The 16786-nt window shown below is 39.6% G+C and overlaps 1 protein-coding gene across 1 annotated transcript; it reads left to right on the plus strand.

Annotated features, from left to right (window-relative positions):
• Positions 1 to 5718: 5718 nt before the first annotated feature.
• LOC115777780 (beta-1,3-glucosyltransferase-like) lies at positions 5719 to 16435 on the plus strand (the record flags this gene model as incomplete). The annotated part of the gene is made up of 9 exons (XM_030725766.1): positions 5719 to 5872; positions 6906 to 7032; positions 7544 to 7581; positions 7675 to 7714; positions 8851 to 8960; positions 15132 to 15208; positions 15328 to 15439; positions 15593 to 15726; positions 16372 to 16435. Coding segments are annotated over exons 1-9 (753 nt in total), but the record flags the coding sequence as incomplete, so codon positions are not given.
• Positions 16436 to 16786: the final 351 nt, after the last annotated feature.

Raw genomic sequence — 16786 nt, forward strand, 5'->3', positions numbered from 1 at the left:
AGTCATTCCTCCCTGTCGCCATCAAACTCTATAACTCCTCCTTTAGTAGGTGACACTGTGGTTCATCAGTGCAACTTATTATGTGTGCAATAACTCAGAGGTGCAATAATCTGAACTGCTTACACAGTATGTTCCAGATTTATTATCACAGCCACTGCCTTTATTGTATTCATAAGAATGCTCATGTACACATTACAAATGTAACTTTTTGTTTTTTAAATTATTAGCGTGTTTTATTATTTTTAATATGTGAAATGGTTGCAGCTGTACCAACTGAAATTTCCCTCTGAGATCAAAAAGTATTCCTGATTCTGACTTCTGGAAAACGATCTTTTGACTCAAAGTCATCGTTGATGAGCACCAGGCTCTTCTCCAAGTTGCCGAGTACTCGGTAACCCGATCTGAGTCTCCACGGAGAAACCTGGCGGTGGTTTTCTCCTCCACTTCTGTCGCTCTCATCCTGCTGTCCGCTGCTTGTTGTTACTGCACTACAAACTTCTAAAGTACATTTGAAAAGAACAAAGAAAACAAAATGAATACACACCAGAAAAATATCCCAGAAGTTTAACTGACGTGATGCTTTAATTGGATTACAAAGTGTTCCTTTCATTTTTTTCATATAAAGAAATGAGGGATGGCCCAAGACGTTTTCACAGTCCTGTTCTTGGGTCAATTGCACAGCATTTTGAGTTTTTTTTAAATTAGAAGTTTTTTTATTTAATTATTCTTGGTTTGCATTGTGCTTATATTGTTTTCTTGTATGTTTTCCATTTAAATATACTTAATTATGTTCTCAGTTCCTGGTGCTTTAGTTTTTGTTTAGTTCCCTCCTCATGTGTCAAGTTCATTCATGTGTCCATGTTTTCCCTGTTTTGTTATCACTTCCTGTTTTATTTTGTGACTTCTTGTTCCTTGCACTGTGTCACATCTTGCCCAGCTATGTCATGTATTTATTGTCTGTGCCTTCCTTTGTTTAGTCACCCCTCCAGATAGTGTGCTTCCTTGTTTCGCGTGTCCCTGAGTTTTCTAGTTCTCTTGATAATTCGCCCTGTAAAGCCTCGCCCTCACTCTGCTTTTGTACTTTGTGAGTGAGCCCAGGAATAAAGCTGCCTTTCTGAGTTTATGCCAGAGTCTACATTTGGGTCCACATCTTGCCTGCCACACTGCCATACCGTGACAGCTGTACATAATAAATACAAGTGAAAAAAAAAGGCAATCATAGAGCTGTTAATAATGGTGGAATCTGTAACTGTAAGCAAAGCAGCATTTGTTCTGTTTGAAAATAACAGCAGGTAGACTACTGAAGTGAGAAGGAAGCTACAAACACTTGAAATTAGTCACCTACAAGCTTTTGTTGTCCACTAACACCATTAATGTGACCCACTTTTGTTCCTCTTGCAGGAATTTCTGATCACATTGCTGTTTTCTTATCATTAGGCTTAATGTGTACTCAAACTTTGGCTGACCTTGCAAATAAAAGTGTTTCGTATTGCTTTATCTGACTTCAAAACACACCCATAAATCACACATTTTATTTCTGCCTGTAAGTGATAAAGTGACACACTGTGTATTTATCTCAGAACAACAGCCTGTCCCCATGAATAACAATATTTAGGCCTACAATTCCTAGATTTTTAAAGCTTTTTTTCCTGCTTTGGATTTCTTTTTACAGTTCACTATGCACAAAAAAAGTGAACACCTAAAAGAAACAGCCTATTTTAATGTTTGTGGCTCAGCAGTTCACTTTTAGCCTCTGCGGTCAGGAGTCTGTTGACTCATTTGTTCTTGATGTCTCCACCAGTCTGCATGGGCTGCAACAGAAAAAAACTGTCAGCCTGTTTTCTCTACATGTCCTCAGATGAGGCTTTAAACAATCCCGTCAAGTTCTGGAAAATAAAAAGTGAAAGTGGTTTGACCTACATTCCAGTTGTGATGCTCACAGTACTTGATTTTTATTTGTTCATTACCTCTGTGGAGGGCAGGAAGAGACATCTCTCATTCCACGTGTGAAAGCTTCAGTTTCAAGTCTTATAAGACTTATATTTGCTGGAGGTGAGCTCTTCCTCAGTTTTCTCAAACAACATACTGTTTATTTAACTCCTACTTAATTCTTCCAATAATGTTGAATGAGGGGGGAAAAGTCTCACATGATTTAATCATATGTAAGTAAATCATATAAGATGAGATATAATATACACACACAGGCCAATTCATTAGATACACCTGTTCAGTTGCTCACTTACACTGTATTGCCAAAAGTACTTGCTTGTCTGCCTTCACACGCAGATGAATTTAAGTGACATCCATCGCAGCAGAAATGCTGTCGTTCTCAGTCGCTTCCACTTTGTTATAATACCACAACAGTTCACTGTGGAATATTTAGTAGCAAGGAAATTCATGACTGTACCGCACTGGAATTCACTGAGCTACTGAGAGCGACCCATTCTTTCACAAATGTTTGCAGTCTGCATGCCTAGGTGCTTGGTTTATATACCTGTGGCCATGAAAGTGATTGGACCACCTGGATTCAATTATTTGGAAGGGGGAGTGAATATTTTTGTGTCAATCACAACTTATGCAGACATGATAAAGACAACCTACTTAAATTCAGTCTGAGCATCAGAATGGGGAAGAATGGTGACTGAACGGGTTGTTGATGCCGTGCCATGACTGGCTGGTTTGAGTATTCCAGAAACTGCTACTGGGATTTTCCCAAACAGCCATCTCTAGAGTTTACAGAGAATGATCTGAAAAAGAGAAAATATCCAGTGAGCTGCAGTTCTCTGGGAGATAATGTCTTGTTGATGACAGAGGTCAGAGGAGAATGGTCAGACTGCTTTGACCTGATAGGAAGGCAACAGTAACTCGAGCAACCGAGGTGTGCAGAAGAGCCTTTCTGAATACAAAACATATCAGACCTTGATGCAGATGGGCTACAGCAGCAGGTGCTACTCCTGTCAGCTAAGAACATGAAACGGAGGCCACAGTTCACACAGGCTCACCAAAAATTGTACAATAGAAGACTGGAAATATGTTGCCTGGTCTGATGAGTCTCAATTTGTGCTTTGGATGGTACGGTCAGAGTTTGGCATGAACAACATGAAAGCATGGGTCCATCTTGTCTTGTATTAACAGTTCAGGCTGCTGCCGGTGTATCTAACAAAATGATCAGCGAGTGTACACCGATCAAGCATCACATTGTGACCACGTACCTAATATTGTGTTGGTCCTTAAATCCTTCAAGTCCTGTAAGTTTCACGGTGGGGCCTCCATGGATCGGACTCATTTGTCCAGCACATGCCACAGATGTTCCTTCTTTCTGATAGATACTGACCATTGCAGACCGGGAACACCCCACGAGAGCTGCAGTTTTGGAGATGCTCTGTCCCAGTCGTCTAGCCATCACAATTCGTCTCTCGGCAAACTTGCTCAAATCCTTGCACATGCCCATTTTTCCTGCTTCTAACACATCAACTTTGAGGGCAAATGTTCACTTACTCCTTGCATTCAAGTAAAACTCCACTGGCATTATCAAATGGGACGGACTTATATTCCCAGTGCAGAAACTATTCAAAATTGCCCAACCAATCAACGCCCTGAAGCTTATCACTTCTTCCTATCAATGCTGGTATCTTTTTCTGACAGTTGGTTGCAAAAATAATGTCAATAAACTCAAAGCCATGGCCATTTTGCACACCTTGACCTTGTTTTCTACTCCATTCCTCTGACTCAGAGTAATGCAAAAAACAATGTTGATCTACTCAGTCACGAGATAATCAATAATGGCACTGGTATCAGTTTAATTTGATTGATTTTCCTTGCTCTTATAGTGTGCTTAAACGGATCATGAATTATTGTGGAATATTGCAAAATGCTAAATACCATTTAAGGTTGTAACTGTTAAAGAGAGATTAACTTTATGCTGTATCAATCAATCAGAGGATTTTCTGTGGAAACCATTAATTTCTGATATTTACAGTCCTGTTCACACTCTTTCATTTCTACAGTTTTATGTATTATGAGACACAGGGGAAAAAATACATCTGGTACCTTCCAGGTTCTAAAATTAGGTAAATACAACTGAAACGCAGCATGATATATTACATCATATTATTACTTATGTAGCAAAAATTATGCAGAAACAGTGTGTGAAGAACAAAGTACACTGATTCAATATCTTAGAATCACATTTAACAGCAATAATGTTAAATAATAGAACAGAACAGAATGTCTTTACTTGTCATTGTACAGAATGTACATTGAGATTGAGGGATTGAATTGATTTCTGTGTGACTTCATCAGTCTCTTTGGCCTACTCTTCTTTACAACATTGTTTCAGATCATTGAGGATTGTGGGCATTTGTTCATATACAGCTCTCTTAAGGCCCTGTACTTCAGTCAGGTTGAGGTCTAGACTTTGACACTTTTCTTTTTAAGCCATTTTGTTGTAGATTTGCTGCTGTGTTTGGGATCATTGTTCTTTGCATGACCCCATTTTGGCTAAGCTTAGCTGTCAGGTTTGATTCTAGAATACTTTGGTGTACCGAGGAGTTCGTGGTTGATTCAGTGGCTGCAAAACAAGCCCAATTCATCACCCCTCCACCACCGTGCTTGATATCATTGTGCTGATATGCTGTGTTTGGTTTTCTCCAAACATGGTGCTATGTATTATGGCCAAACATCTTTGGTCTCATCTGTCCAAAGGACTTTGTTTCAGAAAACTTGTGGTTTGTTCAGATGCAGCTTTGTAAACCTAAGCTGTGCTGCCGCGTTCCTTTGAGAGAGAAGAGACTTTTTTCAGGTAAAACAAGCCATACTTGTTCAGTCTTTGCTCCAATCGTGCTGCCATGGACTTTGACACTTTAACATGCTGAGGCCTGTAGAGTCTGACATGTAACTTTTTTTTTTTAATTAAATTTTTTTTTGCAATTTCTTGAGCATTTCATAACCTCACCTTGGGGTGAATTTGTTGAGACATCCACTCCTAAAAAGACTGGCCAATGTCTTGAATGTTTTCCTCTTGTGAATAATCTGTCACAACCTCTGGTGCAGACTTAAGGACTCCAAGGGCAGGAAACAGAGGAAGGCTCACCACTAAAATACAAGGTGGGGGTTATATCACACACAGGCACACATACACACAGACACACACACACACACAGAGGAGAGAGAGAGAAAAGAGAGGAGAGGAGAGGGAGATAAAGGGTGAGCCAGCACAGGAGGATCATGACACTTTCTCACTGTAGAATGATGGACTTCAGAGTGTTTGGAAATGACCTTATCACCCTTCCCACATTGATGGCGAGCAACAATTGCATATCTAAAATCGATGTTGACCTCTTTCCTTCTCTGCATTGTGTTAACACACACCTGAATGCACCAGACCCGCAACCTGCCAAAAGGTGGTCACACTTGTTTAATAAACAGCAATTGATTAGCAGCATCTGGCTGCTACTTTCTCTCGATTCCTATGGAAGCAGAGGACCGGATTAGATCCTGACAGGTAAAACCTTAGATTGAAAGAGGGCATACTTTCTTTTTTCCCCACGACTGTAGTATAGCTGTCAAATAACTGTAGTTGAGTAAAAAGTACAATTATTTGGGCAAAATTAATATTTATTATGGCCAAATATAAAATCATTTACATCTTGTTTCTACAAATTACTCATTCATTGTCCGCTAGAGGTCGCTATAGCACCGCACTAACTCGCACTCCTTGAACGCTCACACATTCAGTACAGGGATGTAGCAAACCTGATTTCTCCAGTTCGCCATGAAAACACGGTGATTAAAGCAGCAGCACTGGGAGACATGTCACACCATGATGTGGTTTACGCATGCAAACTGGTCGCTGTGCTTCTTATTTGTCTCGGTAAGTGAAGGGAACCGAGGAAGACGTAGTGTTAGCTTACCCGCTACACAAAGCTGGATACACTGCGACTGCGGCCGGAAGTGAGTTTAATTTGTCTTTTCGAATTGTAGTTAGTGAAATATAACGTTACGAAGCAGTGCGTTAAATTTTTGGAAAAGCAATTTTTTCAGCTTGTCACCTGTTAAGTTAGCAAAATCATAATGGCTTTTTAAGAATAAAAAATGGGAAATAGATTGCACAGCTTTATTTTGAAATTCAGAAGCGGAAAGGACAGGACTTCAAATGAAACAGAAGCTAGCGTTTATATTTTCAAAGATACCAGGCTGCTAAATGCTGATTATTATTTTTCCCTCCACTTCATAAATGTTTGTTTTGTTGTCGATAAATAAATAAATACATCAACAGTTTTAGTTTATTTCTATAAAACAAATAAATGTAACAAAACCTTGGTATTATTATTTAGTAATACCCCTGCATTCATGTGGCACGAAAGTTTTAATTTTTGAACATTTTATACTTAATATTTGGTAACACCTTTATTTTTGGACTCAGATATGCAGATTTATTCAAAATGTGTCTTTTGATAGCAAATATATATATATATATATATATATTATATATATATATATCTATATATATATATATATATATATATATATATATAAAATAATTTTAATGTAAAGTATAAATATACACAATACACACACACAGGAATTACATATCCCTTGTACAGTGCTTAGTGATATTGCACAGGATGCTCTGAGTGGAAGCAGTGCACAATGTTATGAGAAAGAGTTCCCACTTGGACATCATTTAGATCGACGGTTTTCTGTAGTCTGGAAGTACAGGCCCTTGTTCCTTTGTAGCACCTTCCAGAGGGCAGTAGTGTGAAAAGGTTGTGGCCAGGATAAAATGGCTCCTTCACTGTGATCAACCTGCCTGCACATGTGTTTGGCAGGTATAATATGTTTACTACAAAGGATTCAGTGATTGAGCTGAGTCATTTTGTTTCTTGCTTCCTCTTTTGATCAAGGGGACAAATGCATGGCCTCTAACTATTAGGAGGGGGTGCATCCTTTACATCCAAGGCACAATGGATCTGTGTTTCATGTCCATCCATCCATCCATCCATTTTTCCAGTGTTCTGTGGCTCAATTTTGGTGAGTCCGTGTGCTTTTCTGCGTACATAGATTCTAACAGGTGGTTATTTGAGTTGCCTTCCTATCAGCTCGTAGCAGTCTGGCCATTCTTTTCTGACACCAGCAAGGCATTTTCTCTCAAAGAACTGCTGCTCACTGGATATTTTCTCCTTATCACATCATTCAAAGTAAAAACCTTGGAGATGTTTTATGTGGGAAAATCCCAGTGGATCAGCAGTTTCTGAAATGCTCAGAAAAGCCCACCCATGCCACCTTCCTCATTCTGATACTCAGTTTAAACTTAAACAGGTCATCTTGACCATGTTTACGTGTTTAAATAAATAAATTGAATTGCTGCCATGTGATTGGCTGATTAATATTTATATGGATGAACAGCATAACAGGTGCGCCAAATAAACTGGCTCTTGAGTGTAGATACTGGTTTAATTTAAACTCAAAAAGTATTATTTGTCTACTCTCAAATAATTGCTGGGTCTTCTTGATAGTGTGTCTTTTTTCTTTCCACACTAAGGTGCCTTTGCTGGAGAAAAACACGCAGGACCTGCTAATGTGAGTGCTACCCTTTCGATTCTTGCTGTAATTAATGCTTTGTCATGTGCCACAGCAGTGTGTTTATGTGAATCTCTCTGACAATGTTCACAGGCAGCAGAGCACAGGAAACACTCGGCTCAGAGCTCTGTTGGTGAGTGAGGGGTGATCATTTTTGTACTATACGATTAAGGAAAGTAAATCAGTTTTATAGTGCATATTAGAAGGATGCATCTGTCATATTCTTTTTTTCTTATGTCTAACATGAAATCTCAATTACTGTTACTGCTGTGTACTTGTAGAGTAAGAATGAAAATCTCAACTGAATTCATTACAACAATTAAATCTAATGTGAGGAGGGCTTAGAGCATACTTACGCCGATCAAGCATAACATTATGACCACTGACTGGTGAAGTGGATAACAAAGATCATCTCTTCATCATGACACCTGTTAGTGGGTGGGATATATTAGGGAGCAAGGGAACGTTTTGTCCTCAAAGTTGATGTGTTAGAAGAAGAAGAAAAACAGGCAGGTGTAAGGATTTGAGCGAGTTTGCCAAGGGCCAAACTGTGATGGCTACATGACTGGGTCAGAGCATTTCCAAAACTGCAGCTCTTGTGGGTCATTCCTGCTGAGCAGGGGTCAGTATCTACCAAAAGTGGTCCAAGGAAGGAACAGGGGTGAACCAGTAACAGGGTCATGGGTGGCCAAGGTTCATCAGTGCACATGGGGAACGAAGGCTGGCCCATGTGGTCCAATCCAACAGACGAGCTACTGTAGCTCAGATCGCTGAAAATGTTAATGCTGGTTCTGATACAAAGGTTTCAAACTACACAATGCAAAGCCACAGATGAGTCAGGGTGCCCATGCTGACCCCTGTCCACCACGAAAGCACCAACAATGGGCACGTAAGCATCAGAACTCGACCACGGAGCAATGGAGGAAGATGGCTCACATTTTCTTTATATCACGTGGATGGGCGGGTACATGTGCAGCATCAGGTTGCATATGGGAAGGACGCAGGTTGGCAGAGGCAGTGTGACGCTTTGGGCAATGTTCTGCTGGAAAAACTTGGGTCCTGCCATCCATGTGGAAGTTACTTTGACACGTCCAACACAATATTAGACAGGTGGTCATATGTTTTGCTTGATTGGTGTACATAAATATTGTTGACAGTTTGATTATATGAAATTTGAAGAAAACACTAGCGCAGTTCTTAGCCTAACACTTTCTCTTTGCCTTCCTGTCTGGCCGTCAGTATACATATTCTATGCATGACTTTTCACAGGGTTGGAGGAGATAGTGATAGTGATCCAGAGTCAGAGGAACTCCTACCATGCTCATCGCAGTGGTCAAAGGAAGTTGGAGATCCTGCAGCAGGCAGCTCAACTTGGGCAGGTAACATCTAGCGGGATTTGTCTTGATCTTCCTAGTGTTCCGTACATTTTCAGACATGTGTCTTACAGAAGGTACTCGGATACATCCTTCATAAGAAAATATCAACATTCTCCTTATAATCTTCCTTTATTCACACTGACAGTGAATAAAGGAAGTTAATCATGTGAAATCATTTGTAATCATAAGGTGAAACATTGATTCACCCGTTTATCAAATTGCAGAGCAGCCAGTGTCAGGTCGGCAGCCTGCCGGCCTGTAGCACAGCTGAGTGATTGCAGGTGGACAAACAAAGTAAAACTAAATGCAGTCAGAGCTCAGACCTTAATCAAATGCAGATGCTGATATATTGACCCCATTATGGCTGAGCCAAAGCAGTACTGCAGGACGCAGTGGTCCTCCTGAGCACCACGCAGGTCTAATCCGCAGATAATTGAAACACAGTTTGGTGGTTATTGCTGCCATACGCGGTCATTAAATCCAGTGGTTCACTTCCTTTTAACATAATCATTATGAATGATTTAATGGTCATTTTTTTTTTCTGATTAGAATAATGATTCATTTCTCAGTTTGTGTTTGGTATTAGTAAGCATCGCTGATGTTATTGGGCAAAGAATGAAGCCATCTCCATGGTTCCTTAGTTTAAAGTGCATAAATGAGTTACTCTGGTTTCTCTGGCAGATTTTTATAATTGTTCTTATGCCTGCATTTTAATGTGTCAGCAAGAGCAAGACAGTAATGCTGTAAGTAGTTTAGTTTTTATTGGATGTCAGTAAATTTTAAAACAGATTTTTACTTTGTTGTGGTATTAAGCTGGCACCAATAGGTGTCCTCCTTTCCATGGAGCCTCTGATGGAAGCCAGGCATGCTGTTTTCATGCAGTAGGTGTTTAATAGTATGTGCCTGCAGGGTGGCTCTGAAAAGCAAATTGTTACCAGTGGAATGAGATGACAAGTTTGTGGACATGATGGGGTGCTGTAGCCACAGTTGTTTATTTTCCTTTGAAGGGAAGTGGAACTGTGAAATCGACAGTCATGCATGAGTCTTTGATTCTTTCCCCAACTGCATTTTCAATCAAGGAAAGACTCCCTGAAGCAATAAATGGCAAAAGCAGGCAGTAGGGGCTCTGTGAACAGATTTCTAAAGTTACATCTTAAAAACCTGAAATGTTTTTGGTATGTTGGTGATTAATTAACACCACAGTGTGTGTGTGTGTGTGTGTGTGTGTGTTTGGCAGCATAGTGGAGCAGTGGTTGGCATTCTGAGTTTGAACCTTGTTGGTTGGTTGGAGCCTTCTCTTTCTCCTGGTACTGTGGCTTCCTCCCAGGTTGATTGGTGATTCTGAAGTGGCTGTAGGTGTAGGTGAGAGTGTGTTAGCCTTTCCTTTGTCATTCTGTTGAAATTGTTTTCAATGTTTTTCTTTTTTTTTGATCACATAAATTTAGGAGGTTGAATAGATTTTTGCAGGTGTTTTGCTGTTGTTCTTAGTTCTTTTCACCTCAGCTGTACTTTTACTCTCTCTCTCTTTTTTTACGCCAAACCTTCTGTATATCCTCCTTCACAACATTCATGAGTCTTCCTCTTTTCCTCCTGCCTGGCAGCTCCATCTTCAACATCCTTTATTCAGTATATCCACTCTCCCTCCTCTGCACATGTCCAAACCATCTCAACCTTGCCCCTCTAACTTTGTCACCAGGTGTGGGTATGATCTTGAAACTCTTAGTGAGTGTGATTTTTTTTTTTTTCACCTTTTGTAACCAGTTGATCTTTTTGTGGCTCAGTGAACACACAGGTCTGCGGAAAGGCTTTTAAAGCTTTGTGCATCTCGATAACGTTTCTTCTAAGGTTCTGTGAAAGTGGTTGGAAATGAGGCCTGTGTCTTAGAGAGGTAGATGAGTGCATAAAGCAGAAGCTTCTTTCTAGATGTGATGTTTATTGCAGGGAGATAGAAGTTGAATTAAAGAGGATGTTTGAGGGCAGATTGTGTGTAGTGCGTGTTTAGAGTGACTTTTACTCCAATGCTGATTTTCTCTGTTTAAAGGGGTTAAATGCTGATTCTGACCAGGGTTATTATAGTTAACGAAAACGAACGAAATAACGAAAACTGAAATTGAAAAAACATTGTCGTTAACTGAAATAAATAAAACTAAAATTAAAAGGAAGAAACGACAACTAACTAAAACTGAATTGTGAGTTTACAAAACTAACTAAAACTAACTGAAATTATAGATATTGTTATTTTTTCAAAAGTCTTGTGGATTGATATGAAATCATTTTTTTCCTCTCTCCGAGTTTAAGCTCGGAACGCCGTCGGGCAAATGGGTGCGCATGTGCGTGCGTGCGCACACCGCGCTGCTCCTCAGAGAGTCCCATGTGGTGTTTTTTTTTTTTTTTTTTACTATGATAGCACAGATAGCAGCGAGTGTCTTGTTGTGGATGATGTTGTGGATGATGTACGGAACACTTCTTAGTCAGGAAAAAAACACCAACATCAAAGTAGACCTGAGAAGCGCACACAAGGCAGCTACGGAAACCGCTCTCATCCTACAAGACAACCCGGCCTGCACCTCCAGAGAAACGTGACTACTCGTCGGGTCAACGCAGCCCACAACGTTGTGTTTAGTCTTTGTGCGTTTCCGGCTACTTTATCAGTCAGATAATAACAATCAGGACTAATAATCAAAGCATCATATAAGGACTCACAAATGTCAGCAAATTCCTGGAGGGAGCTGCTGAAACTATGGGAATGGACGTGAAGAAATGAAGAAGTGAAAAAACAGGGACAAATATGTTTGCACCCTAAAAACTGAGCACAAAGAGCGAGGACCAAAAAACCCCCAGCACACAACCACAAGGTAATTAACACACGCAATCCAGCTATACATGCATAAATGCGGACATGAGGTCGGACACTTCCGTAGGCTACATAGGCCGCAAAGACCCTGCAAGTCTAATCAGCGAGCATCTAACCAAGCTAGCTCCAAACAGAAGCAGCATCAGTGGAGAGAACATCAGGATGCAGCTGGATTTGAGCTTTGACTCCTTCAAGGAGTTTGTTTTTGTCAACACCACATGTAGCTGTTGTTAATCTGCTGCACTGAGGCTGAACTTTATTGGGAGTTTATTGTAGAATTTCGAGTTTTGGAGTTCATATTGTTAGCAGTTTCTCCCTGTTGATATTCATGTGTGTCCTTAATATTACACACATTTAGCATGTAGTTCTGCTGTCTGTGAACAGTTGGTTGCTGAATTTATTTCTTTAAAGGGTATCTTTAAAGCGTACCTGATTAAGTATGAAAATACTAAAACTAATACTGAAACTAACTAAAACTAAGCATAAAACCAAAAATAAAACTAATAAAACGAGCAAAACCACTCTGAAACTAATTAAAACTAACTGAATTAGAGAAAAAAAGTAAAAACTAACTAAAACTAAACTATAATGTAAAATCCAAAACTATTATAACCCTGATTCTGACATTTTGCCAGCTTTTCTCACAAAATGTCTGTTTTTACACTTAGTTTTTATCTTCATGCAGTAATTCATATTTACACAGCTGTGGTCACAATGGCACTAAATTATCATCATCAGCATCTTAGTTTTGATTTATTTCAGCACATTTTTCATGTCATGACTTAACATTTATGAAGAGAGATAAAAGTTTAGTAATGGCTGGCACACTTTTATTCCATTATGTCATTGGCAGGGCTTTGTCCTTTTAATCTTATCAACCATTCAACCATCATTTGACCTGTTCTCTCCTTTTCATCCACATCTCACAACAGCAAGACTATAGCCCCCCCCCCCCCAAAAAAAAAAAAAAACAAGATTTGTGTTTGTTATCATGACTCTGGGTCTCTGTATAAATATTTCCTGTTTTATGTTGTCATTCCTGGTCTCTAAATCCCTGCCTCTGCTAAAAATATATCCCCCTCTCTGATTTTCAGTGCTGCAGAAACTGTCGCTTTCAGGAGTCACGACCCTGTGACTGTAGAGATTACACTGCATTGGGGGGATGTTCCTGCATCCCACCAAGGCCTTGAGCATGTATGAGTAACAGATATAACAGGCCTTACCTTTACCCCCCAATTACCTTGAAGAATACAGTGTTCATTAATGCAGTGTGTGTGCGACTAATATACTTTAATATGTGATAAAAATAATAACAGTAAATACCGATATCAAAGTGATAAAAATTCCCAACACAGCACTCAATTGTACAAAATAAAGGAGAAGGAGAGGCAACAGATCAGATAATGGCTTTATTTAATACACTAGCAAAGAACATTATGTGATTGAACACTGAATTATATCAAAATGAAGCCTTTTGGTCATAGATCATGTTCTGCAGCAGTACTTGCATTAGTTCGTTTACACATGCTGATGTAACTGTGATTTTCAGGCTTGCAGGCAGGCCTGAAATACTTTCCTTGCTGGCAGGCATTGAAAGGCCTTTTAGTCTTGGTTCTGTAATAATATTTGTAACTTGATGGACTTAATCTCCTCACTGACTTTGACTTCAGTTGTTTTTGTCCATGCCCCATTTATTCCTCCCAGTTGCATTTTTGCAATTACATGAAAGAGTCTCATGACTTCTTTTGCATGAGTCACTTGGTGAAGAGGAACCCCTATAAGAGGGAAGCCTCTCAATCAACTCTTTTCCTCTTTTTAGTCTCATTTTGAGGTTGTAATCATCTACACCAGGGCTCTTCAACTCCAGGCCTCGAGAGCCGGTGTCCTGCAGGTTTTAGATGTGTCTCTGCTTCAACACACCTGAGTCAAATATAGAAGTCATTAGCAGGACTCTAGAGAACTTGACTGCGTACTGAGGAGGTAATTCAGCCATTATTCAGGTGTGTTGGATCAGGGACATCTAAAAGCTGCAGGACACCGGCTCTCGAGGCCTGGAGTTGAAGAGCCCTGATCTACACTATAGGCACTGTTCATATTCTATATCCTGCTATTTATCAGAGGGTGTTTGCAAGGTGGTCCTTAGTGAAGAGGAGCGCATGGAAGTAAATTGCTGAAATAATGATTTACAACTGCCCCCCCCCCCCCCCCCCAAAAAAGAAAAAAAAACAGCAAAACAGGAACAAAATGCTGTTTATATGTCCAAATTAAAATGAAATTGTACTAATTTCCTTTTTTAAATTAAATCTTTTTTTTTCCTATAAAACCCTGTAAACCCAATGTAATCTGATTAGGATTTACTACAGAACATACTGCCTTGATGGCAGCAAACCAAAACTAGAACAGATTGAGTTAAGAGCAGTAAAATCTAAACCAGAACTTGGTTATGGATGTGTATAAGAAGCAGCTTGTTCTGGTTGTATAAAGCACTGATATCAGATAGTAGCTCCCCAGCTCTGCTGCTGCTGATCTTTTGAAGTGTGAAATAAAATGGCAAATGCCATAAAGTGACTGTGATTTCCCCAATACTTACAGAAGGGTATTTTACTACACTCAAAACCCCATAAAAACCTAACAATTGACCTACATGTCGCTTCTCTTCAGGTGAAGTTGGGCCTCTTGTCATGTTTCAGATGTCTTTGTGTTTTCAGATAATAGAATTTGCCTTTTAAGGTCCAAACAAATAAAATTCATGTCTAAAAAAAAAAACAAATAAAAGAAAAACGTCCAAAAACACGTAATTTTGTTATTGTGGGCTGCATCCCCCTGGTGGGGTCCAAAGGTACTGCAGGGTAGGCCACAAGGTGTGTCTTACAATAAATAAATCAAAAGTTTAATTATACATTTTGTAATTAAGTTTAAAGTTGACATGTATGTTTTAAAGAATAAATAGAACTAATAAATCAGAGCCATTGGGTTTAAACCTCACTTGTTCATTTATTTTAATCCGCATTTGATAAAATGTTGTTGTTTTACAATAGATGTTAAAATTTGCATTTAATAACACCTTTGAAGTGTTTGGACTTTTTAAGAATTAGGTTGTCATATGTATGTGAAACATGTTATATCTATGGGATCGTGTACTGTCCATACTAGGAAACCACTGATAGATTGGAGTAACAAATACTCAGGTACACACATACACAGATGCACATGCAGAGAAATTGAAATCATATTAAATGAATAACTAAGAGGTTTTAGTGCTGTATTTTTCATGTGACTGGGAAATGGAGGATCAAATTCAGCTGTTATGTTTCATGCAGGGCGTTCCGGTGGTTGTTCTTCTCCACGAGCTGTCACAGTATGAAGGGGATTGGAGTATCCTCCCTGCACTTCCTCGGCAAGTGTTGAGCACACATATGAAGATTAAGACCAAGAAAATTAAGTAGTTCATTTAACCTTAATGATTTCATGTTGGTAAACCCTAAAAACCCAACGGCTCCCTGTCGATATTCCCAGGCTCTTTGCCAGCTATGGCCATTCTGCTTCCTGGTTATTCTTCATAGAGGAGGAAACAAAGGTCACACTGTCTGCTCTGCTGAAGGTCCTCAACAGGTATTCAGTTCAAGAGGTGAGATACACACACACACACACACACACACCACGCACACACGAAAGCACGTCCCTAACAGTGCTGACTGTTTACACTTGGTGTATGCATATAATGATGATAATTGATGTTGTAAACAGCAGTGGCAACAAAATTACCTTTTGTAATTCACAGGAATGGTTTTTGGGTAAGCGTCTCCATGACAATGAGGCCTCCATCATTCACCACTATGCCTTCTCTGAGGACCCCGGTTCCTTCGGTTACCCTGAAACCGCAGCAGGCTGGGCTCTCAGTGCACCGCTGCACAGGTGAGTGTGAGAAGGAAAATATGTCACCGTGGTGCTCGCCTCTCTTCTTTGACACATGTAGCAGACCATAGTGTAAAAGCGAACCTAGTTTCAGCCAATAAAAATAAGGACCAATGGGAATGAAGGTCAGAGTTGACAGTTAAAAAAAAAAAAAAAGGATGACATGCTGTCATTTTTTATACAGCTCTAGAACTGTCCAGGTGCTGCTCTTGCTCACCTGGTTGAGTTGGCGACCCATATGACCACATGCGTGTCATCCCCCCTAAAAATGCCAAAAAAGAAAGAAATGCCCCTGTCATGTTAATTTCATACTCCATATTTATTTCTTGGACTCTTGGACTAGTGTGGTGTTGCTTCAGTCACAGTTTTAATTAAGTCTTATATATCTTGTATTAGGCTTTGGACTCACTGAAATTACTGGCATATCTGATAACCTCACAAGCAGAAACTTTGGTTATGTTTAATTGATAGATGTCTGGAGCTTTAGTTAATTTTCAATTCCTGTGTAATCTGATCACACAAAAACTGAAAACATACGCTCTAAGAGGATAACTTTGACTCCCTATTGTGCATTTCAGTATATAGTAAAGGACCTATTTCATCTCTGCTTCTTCCCCTTCTTTCTTGAACTTGTATGTGTTTCAGACTCACTGAGCGGATACAGTATGAGAAACTGAAGTCAGATTTTACCATCGATCTGAAGCACGAGGTACTTTGAGACTTTCTTGGAGTTTTGTGAATCAATTATAAGATAACCACTGTTCTGACCTGCTCTAGATCCGTTCTACTTTGTGCCTTTACAACTTCTGTGAAAAACGACGTCAGTGTGTTTCAGGCTGCCTGCTGAGCTGAAGTCCTTAGACATTATAACAGTAATAGCATTTCCTCACCACCTGGCTCAGAAGCTCCAGTAATTCCCCTTAGCTTTCTATTCTGCAGCTTTGGTTCTGCAGCTCTTTTTATTATTTTTCAATGCCTCAGCTCTGCTCCTGTATTTGTATCAGGGAGGTGAATATATACAATGGAGCAATCAGCATTTACAGTCATGTGAAAAAAGCAC

The sequence above is a fragment of the Archocentrus centrarchus genome, unplaced genomic scaffold (genome assembly GCF_007364275.1).
Source record: "Archocentrus centrarchus isolate MPI-CPG fArcCen1 unplaced genomic scaffold, fArcCen1 scaffold_72_ctg1, whole genome shotgun sequence".
Classification (NCBI taxonomy): domain Eukaryota; kingdom Metazoa; phylum Chordata; class Actinopteri; order Cichliformes; family Cichlidae; genus Archocentrus; species Archocentrus centrarchus.